Source organism: Ailuropoda melanoleuca, chromosome 9 (genome assembly GCF_002007445.2).
Source record: "Ailuropoda melanoleuca isolate Jingjing chromosome 9, ASM200744v2, whole genome shotgun sequence".
In the NCBI taxonomy this organism is placed as follows: domain Eukaryota; kingdom Metazoa; phylum Chordata; class Mammalia; order Carnivora; family Ursidae; genus Ailuropoda; species Ailuropoda melanoleuca.
In genome coordinates, this window is record NC_048226.1 from 94,510,725 (window position 1) to 94,530,450 (window position 19,726).

Here is a 19,726-nt window from a genome sequence, read left to right on the forward strand (position 1 = left end):
GCATGTTCACTTCTCTAAATAACACCTTACATCTGTGACTGGTCAGAGCAGGAATATTGACTAACTCATTGGTACATCTGGTCTCCTCTCAGGGCAAATACACTTGTGAACTTTGAGTTTCTCCACAGAGATATTATCTCTTAAGCCTTGTTGTCGAACTTTTGTGTTCTAACTCAATCGATTATCAGATGTTAGATCTACTGTATAATATTTTGTGTAATTTCTGGCCCTTTTTGCTAGTTTTTGTTAATCATTTGCTCATCCTTTTCCCTTTGCTACTGTAATAATGTCTTTATAGCACATATAAAGTAGTCTAACATCCCAGAATTCTTTATTTAAGGCAACATTTGGGTTCAAAGTTGAGCTTTAGTTAATAAGAGTCTATAAGCCACAAAATTATATTAAAAATCAGAGAATCATTAGGTTTACAAAGGGATCCGTGATTTCCCCCCACAGCCCCCCCCCGGCAAAAAAAAAAAAAAAAGAAATCAGTTTAATGACTCTGTGGGCTTACAGAAATGCTAGTAAGGAAATAAAATTATGTCACATATAACTAAAGGCAGATTTATTGTTCAGTGTCCAGACCTGTTGATTTAATATCTCAGAATTCCAGTTTTTATCTTAATACTCTTATTAACTGGGAGGTAATCTGTAAGGCCTTAAAAATCTAGAGAGTGGTCCTAAAAGAAAGAAGGTACTAAATTGACTCTACTTGAGTTGGGTAGCTTGAAGTGGACTATGTTTTTTACTGTGTAGAACTTAATGGACTTAAATCTTGATCATGTGTTAGTTAATTAAGTTGTTAATTAAATAGTTATATGTTAGCCATTTAGTGAGATAATTAAATATTAAATGCCCTCTCTAAGTAAGATACCAGGTATTTTGGAGAATATATATATATATATATATATAAGAATAAAACTCTCCTAGTCCTCGTCAAACTTTTGATGGATAATTGACATTCATGATAATTATAATACAGTATATAGGTTACGAGAAAAGGCCAAGAGTTCTATAGCAGTTCAGAACAAAGCATTCAAGTCAAATTTGGGATATTGGGGTGATCTTTTTTGATACTTAGTGGGTAGGTAGATTTTAGCTGGTTGAGATGCATGAGCAGAGGCAGAGAAGTGTGGACTTTGAGAAGCAGAGATTAGTTGACACCATTGGCTGGCGTGTCAAGAGTTAAAGGGTTGGTGTAAGATAAAAGAAAGGTAGTTGAAGCCACACCATAGAGATCTTACAGTTTTATATTTGTGTCTGTAAGGAATTGGTGATCTTATCTCAAAGGTGTGAAATTGTCAGAACTACCCTTTGCCAGAAAGTTAATCAGGTGAGCTCTGAGGATGGGATTGAGCCAGGACCACTATGTTAGGAGGTTACTATGATAAAATTCTTGACAAGAAGGTGCAGGAACCAGAAGTAATCGGTACCAAGCTTGAGGAGGTAAATAAAGTTCAGTTTTCTGCCTCTTCGGCAGAGTGGATTTTGAACTTTGTAGAATAGTGGTACATTTTAAGATCAGGGAATTTTACAGCTTCTTTTGGTGCTGAACAACTTATTTTAGGAAGTTTTGCTTTAGTTGAAACCTGCAGTTTTCATTGTTTTTTGTTTTTTTTTAGGAAAAACATTATTATTTCTTTATGTGCTATTCTTAAATACTGAAAAATGTATCCTGTTGTATTCCCTGTTTATTGAAATTCTGATACTCAGAATTTCTATTAAATCATTTATTTTCTTTACTAGATCAAATAATGATTGAAATAAAAAACCTACGTTAGTGTCGAACTAAAGCAAGTAATTTCCAGAGCAATTTTTCATACTTAAGAGCTACTTTTTGTAGTCATTCATTAACCAGAAATAAAATGCTTTTGTTAGATGAATCCTTCTTAACTAACGGAAGACTTCTGTGAGGTACTCATTTTGCAAAGTATGCTACAGTGTTTTCGTTTTTACTTTTACCTTAAAAAATTACTGAATATGTCCCTGAAAATACTATTCTTACTGCCTAGTATTTTATATACCATAAAAAGTTAATTTAGCACTGAAAGAAAAAATTATTAGCATGAAGGCAAATATGATATTAATAATATATTTCCTATGTAAAATAGTTTTGCCTTTTCTTTCTACTTTCTTTTCTTCTCTTTTTTTTTTTCCCTCTCCATGCTGGGTATGGAGCCTACGTGAGGCCTGGACTCACAACCCTGAGGTTAAGACCTGAGTTGAGATCAAGAGTTGGATGCTCAACCGACCATGCCACCCAGGTGCCCCGATAGCAATTTTTATATGCAGAGATTTTTAACTCTTAAATAGTTGAAGGTATTTCTTTTTAGATTATTAGGATTAGGATCGCCTATTTCATGTTTTACAAATTATGGTTCTGATTTTTTTAACCATAATATGTTCAGCTCAAGATTTTAATTTTTGAGAAATTTAATAGATTAGGATTAACGTACCATACGGATATAGCTTAGTAAAGTATGTTAACTCAATTATCACACTTCCTTTTTGAATGTCTTAAACCTAGAAAATTAAGTCTCACTTTTTAGAGCAGACATAACATCAGTGTTCATTGACTACCTGGGCAAAAATTTGGGGTGCTAGAGTAGCAGGGAAAAAGAGATAAAGATTGAGATTAAAGTTGACATTGTACATCGTCAGAGACTGTGCTTAGTGATTTTGCTAGCTTTAACTCATTTAATCTGCACAGTACAGTTACCTGTAGGGGGGAAGGTATTGTCACTCCTGTTTTACAAATGAAAGGCTATGGCCCCTAGCTCTAAACTTTGAAGTTCTTTGCGTTGATTGATTCTGGACATGTAAAGATTTCATAAGAAAAATTTTATACCTAAATTATTCGTCAACATTTATAAAATCCTGTTGAAATTGAAATTTGACAGTTGGAGACAAAATTAGACATTTGGATGTAGAATGTCAACAGCTGTGATAAAAGATAAAAGCTCATCATGTTTCTTAAAATTTTCCAGCAGAGGCAACAGAGAACTGGAATGTTTGACCTTTGGTTGTCTAGAAGTAGCTTAAAGTAAGAAACTAGAAGTTTCTTTGAAGTCACGTGTCTTATTTTATAAATTTTTTAAAATTTTGCATGTCATTATGCAGTGTCTCCATGATTTTTACATATATAAAAATAAGGCATTTTCTTTTTTCTCAAAGTCTAAGTGAAATTGTTTTTCTATTGAAAGGAATAGTAAGGTGAAAAAAAATTTTTTAAGATTTTATTTTTATTTATTAGAGAGAGAGCATAAGCAGGGGGAGTGGCAGGCAGAGGGAGAAGCAGGCTTTCCGCTGAGCAAGGAGCCCAACGTGGGACTTGATCCCAGGACCCTGGGATCATGACCTGAACCGAAGGCGGATGCTTAAGGGGTGAAGATTTTATACTTCATCTGCCCCTTAGTCTGACTGTGCTTATAGTTCTCCCACTAGCATCCATACCATAGAATTAGAATAATTTTTGTTCGAACTGAATGCATGTTGTGCCAGTTCTCGTTTTAGAAGTGATTAATTTTTTTTCTACTTTCAGAGATCTCACCCAGTTGAGTTTGTAGCTCTGCTTTTTCTTCCTTGTTGTGCATCAGTGACCCCTCAAAGTGAAACTCCCCACCTGTTTTGCAAAGATAGTAGGAGTAGCGAATTGTATATATAAGTCCAGGGTAGTGGTTTTCAGAAGTTAATGGTACTTACAAATCTCGGGATGTGTAAGATCTTTGGCCCCATGGTTCTTGAACTGGGGCACAGTAGAGAGCCCTGAAATCTGCTTGTTGTTGTTTTTAACCAAATCCCAAGGTAATTTTGATGCATGTTGTCTGAGAGACATGATTTGAGAATCAGTGGTCCTATATTTGGAAATTCTTTTCCTCTCCTTTTCCCCTTACTACTAAATCTAGAAAAAATAGTATCTAGCTGTTGCCTGGTTCCATTGCAGTCTGACTGCTACTCATGCTAGTGGGTCGGAGCTCTTCTTACAAAGGTAACAGTACACTGGACCTATAACATTGCTTTGCTTTCCCCCCCCCAGTGGCAGCAGTGATGTGTTACTTCTTGTCCTAGACAGCCTAAAGCAACACTGTGCATTTAGTTACAAATTTAAATACATATAAACACCTGGCAGGATATAGACTGGCTTGAAAGGCTATAACCAAAAGAATTTTTCAACCAAATTTACCAGTTCTTTCCTGAAAGCTAAACTAAAATAAGGACAGAATAAATGTGAGAAGATGAAATTATTATACCAAAACAATTTAAATTAATTCTGCCAGAGCTAAGTCATTGGTTTTAAATGATAATTTTAAATGATTCATATTATCTAGAAAAGGGCCACAAATACTGACATTCATTACCTGTTCTGTGCCATATACTATGCTAGGTGTTTTCACATGAGTTCTTGTTTAATCATTCCAATAGCCCTGTAAGGAGTGTGTCATTATCCCCAGTTTATAGATAGGAACACTGAAATTGAGGAGGTGAAATCATTTGTCCGAAGTGACAGTTACTAATTGGCATTCAAGTGCAGGGGTTTGACCCCAATTTTCAGGATTCCCATACCATTTTACCACTGAGCATGATGTTTGCTGAGGTTTATTTTTTAAATAGAAAAGTGGATTTAAGAAAATTCTTTTTTCTGGTTTGCTGTCAGTTTTTAAAGTCACAAGCTTTTTTTTGCATAATTTTTCTGCTTTGAGTGGTTCTCAGGAAATGTAACATTCATTTTTATATAAAATTTAAAGTTTAACATTTTTTTTGATGTAAAGTTTAATATTTTCTTTTTCTTCTTTAGGAATACAAGGTTAAATTCTTTTGTCTTAATGTCTACTTTCAGCTAGTATGTTTTTCAGTTTCACAAATTAGGTATTATTATGTTAGTGTTTGTATGTATTTTAACTCTTACATTGTTCAGTTCTGTTGCTCAGCTTTCCTTTTTGCCTTTCTGTTCTTTATTCTGGAATCATTTTTTTTCCTTCTTTCTGAAGTGCTCCAGAAATTGCTTTATCGCATGTCTTTATTTTATCCACATTGAAAGTTTTGCTTGGTACATAATACTAAACTGAATTAATAGATCAGTACTCGAGGGTGTTAACTCTGTTCTTTTCTGTCTTCTGGTGTTGCTCTTGGGGCGTTAACCTGTGAATCTAGTTCTGTTTCCTTTAGAGGTGAGCTCTTGCTCCTCTCGGACTCCTGTAAACCTTCTCTTTATCCTGATGGGATTCCTAAACCTGAGGATTAGGGTTTTGGTCTTGGGTTGGTTGTTTTGAACTAGAAAAATCCTCAGTCATTGGCTCCTCAAATGGAGCTCAGTCACATTCGATCTTTGTTCTTCTGAAATCCTGGCTAAAGGTGTTTTAGGTCTTCTCCCTTTTTACTTCATGGCTCTTAAGCTGTCTACACATTGTTCATTCCTTTGCTTCTCTGTGCTACATTCTAGGATACAGTTTTACATATTGTTAAGGGTTCTAAAGGAAGAAAGTGGAATAAAAAAAGGAATTCTTAAAGTAATTTTTTTGTTAATTACAGGCATTTAGACCATCACAAACTATGGGATCCCAATGAATTTGCAGTTCACTGCTTTAAAATTATAATGTATTCCATTCAGGTAAGGATTGGTTAAGTATTTATCCTATTTATATAAGTAATTTTGGTTCTGTATTGATAAACATGTCATCAGAGATATAGAGCACTGAAGATACACAACATGTTCTTAATTTTGTTTTTTGTCTCATTTTTATTTACCACTTATTTTCTTATTTGCCAAGATGAAAAGATAGTTAATAAAAAGAAGTAAAAGATTTCATGATGATGCTGCTTACTGTTCATTTATTTGAATATTTTTATTGTGTATTTAAATTTCACTGATGAACTGGTATTGGAATTGAAATCAGAATATAGCTTATAATAACTAGCATTTACTGAGTTTTTATTATGTAATCGTACATGCATTAACTCCCCTAGCCTATCATAAAACCTTGTGATGAGACAGTCTTATCTGCTGCACCTTGGTTCTCCTCGGAACCCGAACAGACTCAGATAGATCTTAATTCAAGTGGGATTTTTAAGTCTTTTTTTTTTTTTTTTTTTACACAGTGTACATTCTTTTATTCCCCAAGAAGTCATCATTAATTCAAAGGAGATAAGGTAGAGTAAGAAAGCAACATGGCTTTTACATAGGTCATACCAGATTCACATCCTAGATGTGCTGTTTACTGGTTGTGTGAACTTGGAAAAATTATTCAGTCCCTCTGAGTTCTGGTTTTCTCATTTCTGAAAACAAAACTTTAATGCACGCATTGAATGGTTCATTTATATTTTAAAATAGGACTACCAGCTTTTCAAGTGCCAGCCGTACTATGTACTGTGCACATAATCTATTTGCTTGCTTGCTTTTAATTCTCCTCATTTTATAGAGTAGATATTGTTATTCTTCTTCTTTTGCAGATCAGAAAACTGATCTTTGGGGGGTCAGGTACCTCACTGAAGGGCACAAAGGTAGAAAGTGAAGTCAGGATTCAAATTCTGTTCATTCTGTTCCACAAGTTTTGGGGGAAATAAACCAGTAAGTTAAAGTTAGCGTACCATAGTGTGGGTTTTTGGTAAGTAGTAGTAATTATAAAGCCGGTTTGGACGTGGTAGGATTATATAAAAAAATTATTTTTCTGCTTTTATTGAGTAGTAATTGACATATGACACTGTGTAGGTTTAGGGTGTACAATGTAATGATTGGATATATTATAAAATGATTACTGTAGTACTTTACTCAAGATCCATCGCCTCACATAGTTACAGGTTTGGTTTTTTTTTTCCTTCTTAGGAGAACTTTTAAGATCTTTTCATTTAATTTTAGTTAAGTAGGTAAGAAGTTGATCTGGCAGTCTGTGGGCATAATTAAGGCTGTTCTCCTGGTCTTTTGTAGCCTTGTATTTCTTCATTTGCCTTCGTCATTCAGATTTTGTTACTAAATGAAATTGTTTTTTTGCACGAAGTAAATTAATAAAGTAAATAAAGTCAAAGAAACTTAAGGAATCAATAAATACTTGACTAAATATGAAGAATCTGCTGGTCCACAGCATTTCATATGTTTTATGAAGTCCATTGATCAAAAATTAAATGGTAGTACCTGATACAATTAAAACTTCTGATAAATTTGTTTTAATTGCTGTTTACCATAAAATTGTTTAAGGGACTCATTCCTAAGTAACATATTTTCCTCTCTCCGCAAAACATTAGCTAGCCTGACCAGTATTTATATCACTAAGGGATTACATAGACATAGTTTCAGATAGTTTCAAATATAATAAGGGCATTTGTGGTAAAGAGAAAATATTTAAAGATTATCTTTTGCGCTAAAATGATTTGTTGAATGTAATAAGGCGTTGTATTTAAGAGCTGTGCTCTGAGGTTGGGCTAGGATTCATAGCTAGGTCCTCCCTTAGAGTCTGTGTGTGACTTTGGGCAAGTTCTTTAAAAACCTGCCTCATTTGCACTGCAAAGTTCAGTGTGATTGAGTTAGGCTACTTCCTGGAACTGTTGGTGTGGATAAAATGTGATAATACATATACAGAGCGTAGAACAGTGCCTGGCATCTGCTTCCGAATCAGATGTGTTTTGTTGTCATTTTTGTTATGTTCAGTTCTGTAGTAATATATTATCCCAGGAGTCACCAATTAAAGAGTGAGTAATAATGGCTAGATTGAGCACATTTCCTGTGCTAGACACAAGTTTAGGTTCTTCACACAGACGAACTCATTTAAGTGCCATAACAGTCCTACAAAATAACTGTTTATATTTTCTAAATATTGTAGATGAGGAAAACTGAGGTATAGAAAGGTTAAGTAGTCCTCTCTTAAGCTGTACACTGTTAAGCTATTAAATGATGGAGCCCGAATTTGAATTTGGGCAAATCTGACTCCAGGGCTTACAGACGTATTTAACCACTCTATTATGTTGCTTCTTAAAGCTACACATCCATTACTATTGCTTTAAAATTCAGTGTGAGGGTGAGTTTTACCATAGGCGCTCAATAGCTTAGCGTACCTGTGTCAGAAACTCTGTATAATTAACATCATTGCAGTTTTGTTCCTATCACTCCATGCACTTTTCATCCATGAGTGTTGTAAATATCATAATCTGTTTATTTCTGAACCATTGTCCTGTTATCAAATTATAAGAGTATATAAATGTTCTTTGAAATTACAGAGAAGTGTGAAGGGAATAAAAACTTCTCATGAATCCTGGCCACTGTCAATATTTAGGTGTATATAATTCTAGTCCTATATATTGTTTTAAAAAACAGATAAATTTTATTAATCATAGTTTTTGCAACTTGCTTTTTTCATCCCCAGGATATTATAAATATTTTCAAGTATCCCTATTTAGTCTTTAAAAGCATGGTTTTTAAGGGCTACATATTGTTCTGTAACAGGAGTATCAGTCTCCTATAGTTGGATGTTTAAGTGACACATGGTTTTCCATTCTTAAGAATCCAGCCCATATGCATACAACTGTTCATACATCTTTGTGTACTGTTTTGCTTCTTGTAGGCTCAGTATTCTCACCATGTAATTCAGGAAATCCTTGGACACCTTGATGCTCGTAAAAAAGATTCTCCACGGGTTCGAGCAGGTATCATCCAGGTTCTGTTGGAGGCTGTTGCCATTGCTGCTAAAGGTTCCATAGGTGAGTATAAGCAAAAAACAAAACAAAACTCAAAAAAATTAATGCATTAATCTATTCTAGAATTTTTCTCAGTAGATACAGCAGTGTATGGAAAATTCTTTAAAAATACTTTTATGTTTTTAAATGTGCTACAGTTTCTCTTAGAATTTCTCAGGCTTCGTTAGCGTACACTTAAGCATTTTCCATTATATCAGTCTCCCCTTCCTCATTTCTCCTAATGAAGATTTTTGGATGGAGGAGGAAGATGGCAGGGGAGTAGGGGACCCTAGTTTCGTCTGGTCCCTGGAATTCAGCTAGATAGCTATCAAATCATTCTGAACACCTGCGAACTCAACCGGAGATCTAAGAAAAAGAATTGCTGGGGTGCCTGGGTGGCGCAGTCGTTAAGCGTCTGCCTTCAGCTCAGGGCGTGATCCTGGCGTTTCGGGATCGAGCCCCACATCAGGCTCCTCCGCTAGGAGCCTGCTTCTTCCTCTCCTACTCCCCCTGCTTGTGTTCCCTCTCTCGCTGGCTGTCTCTCTCTGTCAAATAAAGAAATAAATAAATCTTTAAAAAAAAAAAAAAGAATTGCTGCAACTCTACAAATAGAAACGTGACCACTTTTTGCAAGAATGACAGGACAGAAGAACTCACCGCAAAAAAAGAGAACAAGAAGCAGTACTGACTGCCAGGGACCTAAACATTATGGATATAAGTAAGATATTGGAACTAGAGTTAAGAATAATGATTGTAAAGATACTGTCTGGGCTTGGAAAAAGTATAGAAGACATTAGAGAATCCCTTCCTGGAGAAATAAAAGAACTAAAATCTAATCAAGCTGAAATCAAAAGGCTATTAATGAGATGCAATAAAAAATGGACACTCTAACTGCTAGAGGATAAATAAGGCAGAATGGAGAATTAGTGATATAGAAGACAAAATGATGGAGAATAAAGAAGCTGAGAAAAAGAGATAAACAGCTACTGGATCACTAGGGGAGAATTTGAGAGATAAGTGATACCATAAAATGAAACAGTGTTAGAATAATTGTGAACCCAGAAGAAGGGGAAAGAGAAAAAGGGGAAGGAGATATATTAGAGCAAGTTATAGCTGAGAAATTCCCTAATCTGGGGAAGGAAACAGGCATTCAAGTCCAGGAGTCACAGAGAACCCCCCTCAAAATCAAAAATAGGTCAACACCTCGACCTGTAATAGTGAAGCTTGCAAATTTCAGAGACAAAGAGAAAATCCTGAAAGCAGCTCAGGACAAGAGGTCCTCAACCTACAAGGGTAGAAACATAAGGCTGGCAGCAGACTTATCCGTAGAGACCTGACAGGCCAGAAAGGTCTGGCAAGATATATTCAGGGTGCTAAATGAGAAAAATACTCAGCCAAGAATACTCTATCCCACAAGGTTGTCATTCAGAGTAGAAGGGGAGATAAAGAGGTTCCAGAACAAACAGAAACAAATAATTTTTGTGATCACTAAACCAGACCTGCAAGAAATACTAAAGGGATCCTTTAAGTGAAGAGAGAGCCCAAATGTAACATAGACCAGAAAGGAACAGAGACAATATACAGAAATAGTGATTTTACAGGTAATACAATGGCACTAAATTCATAGCTTTCAGTAGTTACTCTGAATATAAATGGGCTAAATGCCCCAATCAAAAGACACAGGGTATCAGATTGGATAAAGAAACAAGACCCATCCATATGCTGTCTACAAGAGACTCATTTTAGACCCAAAGACACCTCCAGACTGAAAGTGAAGGGGTGGAAAACCATTTATCATGCTAATGGACGTCAAAAGAAAGCTGGGGTAGCAATCCTTATATCAGACAAATTAGATTTTAAACCAAAGACTGTAATAAGAGATGAGGAAGCATACTATATCATAATTAAAGGGCCTGTCCAGCAAGAAGATCTAACAGTTGTAAGTATTTATGCCCCTAACATGGGAGCAGCCAATTATATAAACCAATTAATTACAAAATTAAAGAAACACATCAATAATAATACAGTAATAGTAGGGGACTTTAACACCCCACTTACTGCAGTGGACAATCATTAAGCACAAGATCAACAAGGAAACACGGGCTTTGAATGACACACTGGACCAGATGGACTTCACAGATAATTCACAGCATTCCATCCTAAAACAACAGAATACACATTCTTCTCCAGTGCACATAGAACATGCTCCGAATTGATCACATACTGAGTCACAAATCAGGTCTCAAACGGTACCAAAAGATTGGGGTCATTCCCTGTATATTTTCAGACTATAATGCTTTGAAGCTTGAACTCAATCACAAGAGGAAATTTGGAAGAAACTCAAATGCTTGGAGGTTAAAAAGCATCCTACTAAGGAATGAATGGGTCAACCAGGAAATTAAAGAAGAATTTTAAAAATTCAAGGAAATAAATGTAAATGAAAACACAACTGTTCAAAACCTTTGGGATGCAGCAAAGGCAGTCATAAGGGGGAAGTGTATAGCAATACAAGCCTTTCTCGAAACAAGAAAGGTCTCAAATACACAACCTAACCTTAAACCTAAAGGAGCTGGAGAAAGAACAGCAAATAAAGCTTAAACCCAGCAGGAGAAGAGAAATAATGAAGATTAGAGCAGAAACCAAAGAAATAGAAACCAAAAGAACAGTAGAACAGATCAATGAAACTAGGAGCTGGTACTTTGAAAGACTTAATAAGATCAATAAACCCCTAGCCAGACTTATCAAAAAGAAAAGTTTAGAAAGGCCCCAAATAAATAAAATTATGAATGAAAAAGTAGAGGTCACAACCAACACCGAAGAAATACAAACAATTATAAGAGCGTATTATGAGCCACCTATATGCCAACAAATTAGGCAATCTGGAAGAAATGGATGCTTTCCTAGAAATGTATAAACTACCAAAACTGAAACAGGAAGAAATAGAAGACCTAAACAGACCCATAACTGACAAGGATAGAAGCAGTAATCAAAAATCTACCAACAAGAGTCTAGGGCCGGATGGCTTCCCAGGGAATTCTACCAAACATTCAAAGAAGAATTAATAACTATATTCTGAAGCTGTTTCAGAAAATAGAAATGGAAGGAAAACTTCCAAATTCTATGAGGCTAGCATTACCTGGATCCCAAAACCAGACAAAAACCCCACCAAAAAGAATTACAAACCAATATGCCTGATGAACACGGATGCCAAAATTCTCAGCAAGATACTAGCCAATAGGATCCAGCAGTACACAAAAAGGATTTTTCACCACGACCAAGTGGGATTTATTCCTGGGCTGCAAGGGTGGTTCAGCGTCCACAAATCAATCAGTGTGATACATCACATTAATAAAGGGAAGGACCAGAACCATATGATACTCTCAGTAGATAGAGAAAAAGCATTTGACAAAGTACAGCATCATTTCTTGATTAAAACTCTCCACAGAGGGATGGTAAGACATATCTCAATATCATAAAAACCGTACATGAAAAGCCCATGCAAATAACATTCTCAACAGGGAAAAACTGGGAGCTTTTCCCCCATGATCAGGAACATGACAGGGATGTCCACTCTCACCGCTGTTGTTCAGCATAGTACTAGAAGTCCTAGCTTCGGCAATCAGACAACAAAAAGAAATAAAAGGTATTTAAATCAGCAAAGAAGTCAAACTCATTCTTCGCAGATGACATGAGACTCAGAAAACTGAAAAGACTCCACCTCAAAATTGCTAGAACTCGTACAGGAATGTAGCAAAGTGACAGGATATAACATCAACGCACAGAAATCTCTTGCATTTCTATACACTAACAGTGAGACAGAAGAAAGAGAAATTAAGGAATCGATCCCATTTACAAGTGCACCAAAAACCATAAGATACCTAGGAATAAACTGAAGCAAAGAGGTAGAGGATCTGTACTCAGAAAACTATAGAAGACTCATGAAAGAAATTGGGGAAGACACAAATGGAAGAACGTTCCATGCTCATGGATTGGAAGAACAAATATTGTTAAAATGTCTATGCTTCCTAGGGGAATCTATACATTCAATGCAATCCCTATCAAAATACCATCAACTTTTTTCACATAGGTGGAANACACAAATGGAAGAACGTTCCATGCTCATGGATTGGAAGAACAAATATTGTTAAAATGTCTATGCTTCCTAGAGGAATCTATACATTCAATGCAATCCCTATCAAAATACCATCAACTTTTTTCACATAGGTGGAACAAGTAATCCTAAAATTTTTATGGAACCAGGAAAGACTCCAAATAGCCAGAGGAATGTTGAAAAAGAAAACCAGAGCTGGTAGCATCACAATGCCAGACTTCAAGCTCTGTGACAAAGCTGTAATCATCAAGACAGTATGGTACTGTCACGGAAACAGACACATAGATCAATGGAACCAAATAGAGAACTCAGAAATGGACCCTCACCTTTGTGGTCAACTAATCTTCGATAAAGCAGGAAAAAATATCCAGTGGAAAAAAGATGGTCTCTTTAACAAATGGTGTTGGGAGAATTGGACAGCTACATGTAGAAGAATGAAACTGGACCATACACAAAAATAGACTCAAAATGGAGCAAGACCTAAATGTGAGACAGGAATCCATCAAAATCCTAGAGGAGAACCACAGGCAGCAACCTCTCGGACCTCAGCTGCAGCAACTTCTTGCTAGACATATCTCCAAAGGCAAGGGAAACAAAGGCAAAAATGAACTGTGGGGACTCCATCAAGATAAAAAGCTTTTGCACAGCAAAGGAAGTGGTCAACAACCCTAAAGAAAACCTCAGAATGGTAGAGATATTAGCAAAAATCTTACCAGATCAAGGCCTATTATCCAGAATCTATAAAGAACTTACCAAACTCAGCACCCAAGGAACAAATGATCTAGTCAAGAAATGGGCAGAAGACATGAACAGCCATTTCTCCAAAGAAGACATACATACAAATGGCCAACAGACACATGAAATAATGCTCAACATCGCTTGGAATCAGGGAAATTCAGATTAAAACCACAATGAGATACCACCTCTAACCAGTCAGAATGGCTAAAATTAACAACTCAGAAAACAACGAGAATGTTGGCAAGGATGTGGAGAAAGGGGAATCCTCTTACACTGCTGGTGGGAATGCAAGCTGGTACAGCCACTCTGGAAAACAGTATGGAGGTTCCGTAAAAAGTTAAAAATATAACTACCCTATTGTACTACTAGATAGATATTGTATATACCTAGTTGTATATACAATTATATATATACATATATGTATATATAATTGTATATATAATAATTGTACTAGTAGGTATATACCCCAAAGACTCAAATATAGTGATCTGAAGGGGCACCTGCTCCCCAATGTTTATAGCACAGTGTCCACAATAGCCAAACTATGGAAAGAGCCCAGATGTCCATCGACAGATGAATGGATATAGAAGAGGTGGTATGTATATATACAATGGAATATTACTCACCCATCAAAAAATAAAATCTTGCCATTTGTAAGGACGTGAATGAACTAGAGAGTATTTCTCAATCAGAAAAAGACAATTATATTATTTCACTTGTGGAATTTAAGAAACAAAACAGGAGGATAGGGGAAGGGAGGGAAAAATAAAACAAGACGAAATCTGAGAGGGAAACAAACCATAAGAGACTCTCAATCATAAGAAATAAACCGAAGGTTGCTGGAGGGGCAGGGAGTGGGGGGAATGGGGTCACTGGGTGATGGGCATGAAGGAGGGCATGTGATGTAATGAACACTGGGTGTTATATACAACTGATGAATCACTGAACTCCACCTCTGAAACTAATAATGCGTTATATGTTAATTAATTGAATTTAAATTTTAAAAATATATGAGAAAGATTTTTGAATACCAATTATGTGGTAAACATTTGGGAGAATATAGATAAAAGAAACTTAGGTTTACTTGAAGTGAGACGACTTTATCTAATGCTGTAATTCAGGGCAGGTTTGCTCACATTTCTTATAAAACTAGGGATGGAAAATGGTTTGGTAAGAGCAAAATATTAAGTAGAAGTCAGAGAAATTGCTTTCAAGTTGCAGCCAAATCATGGATGTAATTCTACAGTTGATTGATACTCTTTAGAGATTTAATGTACTCTTTGTCAAAGATGTGCTGTAGGATAAGTAATTCATCTGGCTGCAAAATGTAAGATACTTCAGAAATAACAGGTGGTTGCCATGTAGGCACAAGGGAAAGCACTTGACCTTGGATGGCAGCACAGGAGTGGGAATGTAAACAGGGTTGGATAACTGACGTAGGGCTAACAAAGAGAAGGGACAGATCAGAGGTCAGTTTTTCACCTGCATGTCATTAGAAGAATGGAAGAGGCCATGATAGAATCACTAAATTTAGGAGAAGAATCTGGTTATGGTTTCTTCAAAATCAAAGTGGAAATATATTAGCTACTGAAATACGCTAGCGCTCATTGAGTGTCAAAAAGGAGTGGACATTTTGGATATGGACTTTTTATTACTTGTAATTTATCTCAAAGAAATGGAAGCAGTTGTTTAACTGAAAAGTTACTTAATTTGAAATATTAAACAGAACAGATACTACATTGAATTGTCACACTAATGTCTGTTATGTGTGAGGTACTATGTACTAAGCTCCATACATTTGAAGAAGTTTTTGATCATGGCTGCCTGTCCCTAAAGATTGCAGTTAAGAGTTGGAGGCAGAAATAAAAAACACTGATTGAACTATAGTGTGATAGATAGATAGATAGATAGATAGATAGATAGATAGATAGATAGATGCAGTGACAAACATGTGCAGAGTATTTCTAGAACTAAAAGCAGAGAACAAATCTCATTTACCCGAATCTGATAAATCGGCTAGTTTCTTTCTTATAACGGAGGCACATTATCCCTTCTTCATCTTCATAAGATGCAAAATAAATTTCCAACACTACAATGAGCTATGGTATCCTAATTCTGTGGGTTCTGACCCAACAATCAAGTTAAATATTGTCCTAATACACATTATTTTGAGTAGACAAGATTATATAGATGGAAAGCTTTTGTGATTTTTTATATGCATATATGCATTTTGTGTGGTTTGTACCCGAGATTCAAATGGTCAGTTGCTCAGAGATGCCCAGTAAATGCTGGAACAACTAGGAGACTTTTTATTTAGGTATTTCTCATTTACTTTTTTACTATTTTGGAAGTATCCAAAAATCTCTGAGAAATGTGAGAATTGGTTTTGAGTATATAATACTGGAAAAGCTCCCATTAGTGTTTGTTTACAGGACCCACAGTGCTGGAAGTCTTTAACACCCTCCTGAAGCATCTGCGTCTCAGTGTTGTATTTGAAGCAAATGATTTACAGGGGGGATCTGGAGGCAGTGCTAACTTAAACTCAAGTTCCAAAGACAATGATGAGAAGATTGTGCAGAATGCTATCATCCAAACAATAGGTGAGTATATTTCACTTTTCCAAACTATTATGTAAAACAGTGATTAAAAAAGCTCTTGCTGAAAGTTATTTGTCTCTTACAATACATTAGTCAAAGGTGAATGATTGCTTAGTCTTTTAAAAAACTTGATATTCTGAAACAAACATAAGAATAGGACAAAGAACATTATACCCTTCACCCACATTCATCTATTAATATTTTATGCCATTTATTTTATCATTTATGTTGTCTCTTCCTCTCCCTCCTCCTCTCCATTTCTCCATGTGTGCATATATGTATGTGTATGTGTACATATATGTGCATATATAAATACGTGTAGAGAGAGGTAGGTACGTACATATATCCTCATTTTTTCCCAAACCAGTAGAGATTAAGTGCATATGCATCATGGTCTTTTACCACAGAGAATATTTCCAAAGAATAAGATTCTTACATAACCAGAATATAGTTATCAACATCAGTGAATTTAGCATTGGCATATATGTTAAACAGACATCCACATTTCAGTTTTGTCATTTGACCTAATAATGTCCTTTAGAGCATGTTTTTCCTTACATCCAGGATTCAGTCTAGGATCATAAATTGCATTTAGTTGTAATATTTCTTTCGTTCCTTTAGTCTGGAACATTTTGGTTTTGATACGGGAGTTTTTAAGAGCATACCACCCCCTTTTAAAAAAAGAAATGTTCTCATTTGGGTTTGTCTGGTTGCTCATTCCTGGCTGGATACTACATAAGTGATTAGGTTCCGCTCGGAGTATTGCATACAGAGAGGGATGCAGTGTACTTTTGCTTCTCATTGGTATTGTGAGTTTTGATCACTCAAAGTGTTCTGTTTCTCTGTCGTACGGTTTCAGTTTTTATCCTTGCAAACAGTAAGCAGTCTCTGAGGATATGCTTTTAGACCATTTGGATATTCTGCTCTTCACCCAAATCTCCCCCTGAATTTAGTAACCATTCATAATTCTCACCTGAACCTGTCTTTACCATAATGTTGCAAATGGATGGTTTTCGAACTCGGCACTCCCTCCACAGCTGTCAGGTGGCACTCTGTGTTCTGCGGTGAGCAGGAGTCCCTTTTTCTTCCCTATGTATGTATGTATGTAGGAATGCAGGTATTTATATCTTTATTATTGGGATGAGCTTATGGATTTATATTTTCATGTTTCATAATTATTCTGTATTTATTATTATATTTTGGTGCTGAAATCGTCGCAGATTTGGCCAGTGGGAACTCCCAACTTCCATGTCTTTGTAACATCCCCCCCATTTCTTTTGATCACAGCCTTACTGGTTTAAGCTTTTTCAGGCTCATTTTATATTTCCTGTCCCAGCCATGGAATCCGTCATTTCTCAAAGTGCTGTGGTTTCTTTTACTGGGGAATGGGATTAGAAACCAAGTTGTGGGGGCCACTACCATGGGCTTTAATTTCATGTTTTTTTTTTCCTTAAAAACATGGTTAAAGTACAATAAAATGATAACTTCCTTTAAAAAAAAAAAAAAGCCATGAGAATTTTTGGGGGGAAATAAAGTGATCTGACTGTATTAAAGTAAGATACAAATTAAATACAAATTAAACAAACTCCTATTCTACTTTAACCTTCCCCTCCTGATATCTTTAGGATATCCAGATCATGTTTTAATGTAACTGCGTGATTGCTACAGTAATTTCAAAATTGAGTTGTATCCCTGGGTCTTAGTACCTAATTTCTAGTGGTTGCTAATAGTTTTTGCTAAAAATAGAGTCATACATGAATTTTTTTTGGAACCCAGTTTATGTCTTTTATCTGGGTAATTTTCCTATGTGTAGGTTACTTATTTATAATAGTCCTTTGGAATATGTCATACCAAGTTTCTCTTTTGTATCTTCTTTCTTAAGTTTTATGGGTATACATCTGTGCATGATGCATCAGCATTCCACACTTACATATTGAATGTGTATACGCAGCAGGCCCCATACTAGGATTTTGTGATGCGTATGGCTCTCCCCTCATGGACACGTACGGTTGGTCCCCTTGGTGCCATACCGCTGTTTCACCTCACTACAATCTTACATGCACAGAAATTATCCTCATGAGGGCAAAGCTCCAGGTGCGTCTTATTTAATACAGTAACACATAGTAGGTGCTTAAGATTTTTGGAGTGAGTGAAAAGACAAAACAAAATGAAGTCCAATATTACCATGGAACCTCTCTAGCAGAGACATTTTAGATAGATATTCCTTAAAACAATTAGATCTGTGTATGGTAAACCCAACTTTTGTGGTGACTCTTAAATTTATTTGGATTATTTATGGATTTTCTGTGATATTTTAAGGTAAGATATCAGCTATTCTTGCTTTCACAGAATTAATTTAAATTGCTTTTGTGACTTCTAATTAATTCAGTGTTACTCTTTCACTCCAGAATATTTATTTTTTCCAGTATTTTATTATAAAATATAGATAAAATAGACTCAAGCAATATTTCTCTGACATACACATTCAAAATAACGTGAAAATTAAAACATGAGAGAAAAGAAATGCAGTGTGGCACAGTGAGTAAGATTTTTATTTAATCACACTTCTGATTTCCTCAGTATTTTCTTTTAGAAAATCTCAGTACTCTGGTAGTTACTAGGTCATGTGGATATTGCTGTTGGACTAGGAAGCAGGGCTCCTGTGCCTTTGGCACTTGACAGTACAAGGTTGTTGGCCAAATTCGTTTTTTACAGTAGTCAAGAATCTAGCTCCCTGAAGCCTTCTTTCTTTCCAGTCAAGGGTGAGGGGGGCTCCTCAGCACTTCCGCTCAGCAGTTCAAGTACAAACAGTGGGTATAGAAAATTAATTCCTTTCAAGACCCTCCTCCCAGTTGATTATGTTGGAAACTTATGCCCTCATGGTGATGACTGGCTTGCTTGGAACAGAAAATCAGTGTCTAGTTTTGCATGGTGATTAGCAACATGCCTAATTGGGTTCTTGCAAAGTTGAAAGTACCTTACAAGGAGGAAGGAGAGGGTAATAATAACATAGGCTTTGGCAATGAATGGCCCTCATCTCAGGCCTGTTAGCTGTGTAGTTTTTTGGTTTGTGCTATTAATCTCTCTAATCCACATTTCCACAAGAGGCAGCTGACGTTAATAAGAAATGGTACCGAGACTCATGGTTATTTTGAGGATCTGAATACAAAATAGTTTCTTAACCCCATAGATAGTGCTTCTGAAGTGTTAGTTAGAATAGTATACTTTACTTGGATTGTGTAATGTTAACCTCATGAGATTTTTGTTTGATTGCTGAAGTGTGTGATAATGGGAAATGACTTTTATCCCCAGATCCAATCAGATGATAAATAGAACAATTTGAGTTTGCATAGATTAATTCCAATCATAGAAGCTTAAGAGTTAAATTGAAAAATTAATTTATTCTTAAAGAAATATTAAAATTGAGAAGGTTTTTGTAATGATTATATTGCATTTTGAGAAATGAACAAAACCAGCATGATTCAATACCTGTTCTGATCTTTCAAAGAAACAACAAAGTTTGAAGTTTGAGTAAGTGATAATTAAATGTTTTAAGTCTTCTAGACTAGGAAGTAAACCCATCAAAGGCTACAGCAGATAAATTTAAAATATCCATGAG

The 19,726-nt window shown here is 35.7% G+C and overlaps 1 protein-coding gene across 3 annotated transcripts in view; it reads left to right on the top strand.

Moving 5' to 3' along the window:
* EFR3A (EFR3 homolog A) overlaps positions 1-19,726 on the top strand; it is a 100,174-nt gene that overhangs the window by 50,704 nt on the left and 29,744 nt on the right. For all 3 annotated transcript variants that reach the window (XM_011222913.3, XM_034668628.1, XM_011222914.3), the window contains 3 exons: positions 5,530-5,608; positions 8,550-8,685; positions 15,943-16,110. In XM_011222913.3, coding sequence (XP_011221215.1) covers positions 5,530-5,608; positions 8,550-8,685; positions 15,943-16,110 — 383 coding nt within the window. The remainder of the gene's footprint in view (positions 1-5,529; positions 5,609-8,549; positions 8,686-15,942; positions 16,111-19,726) is intronic.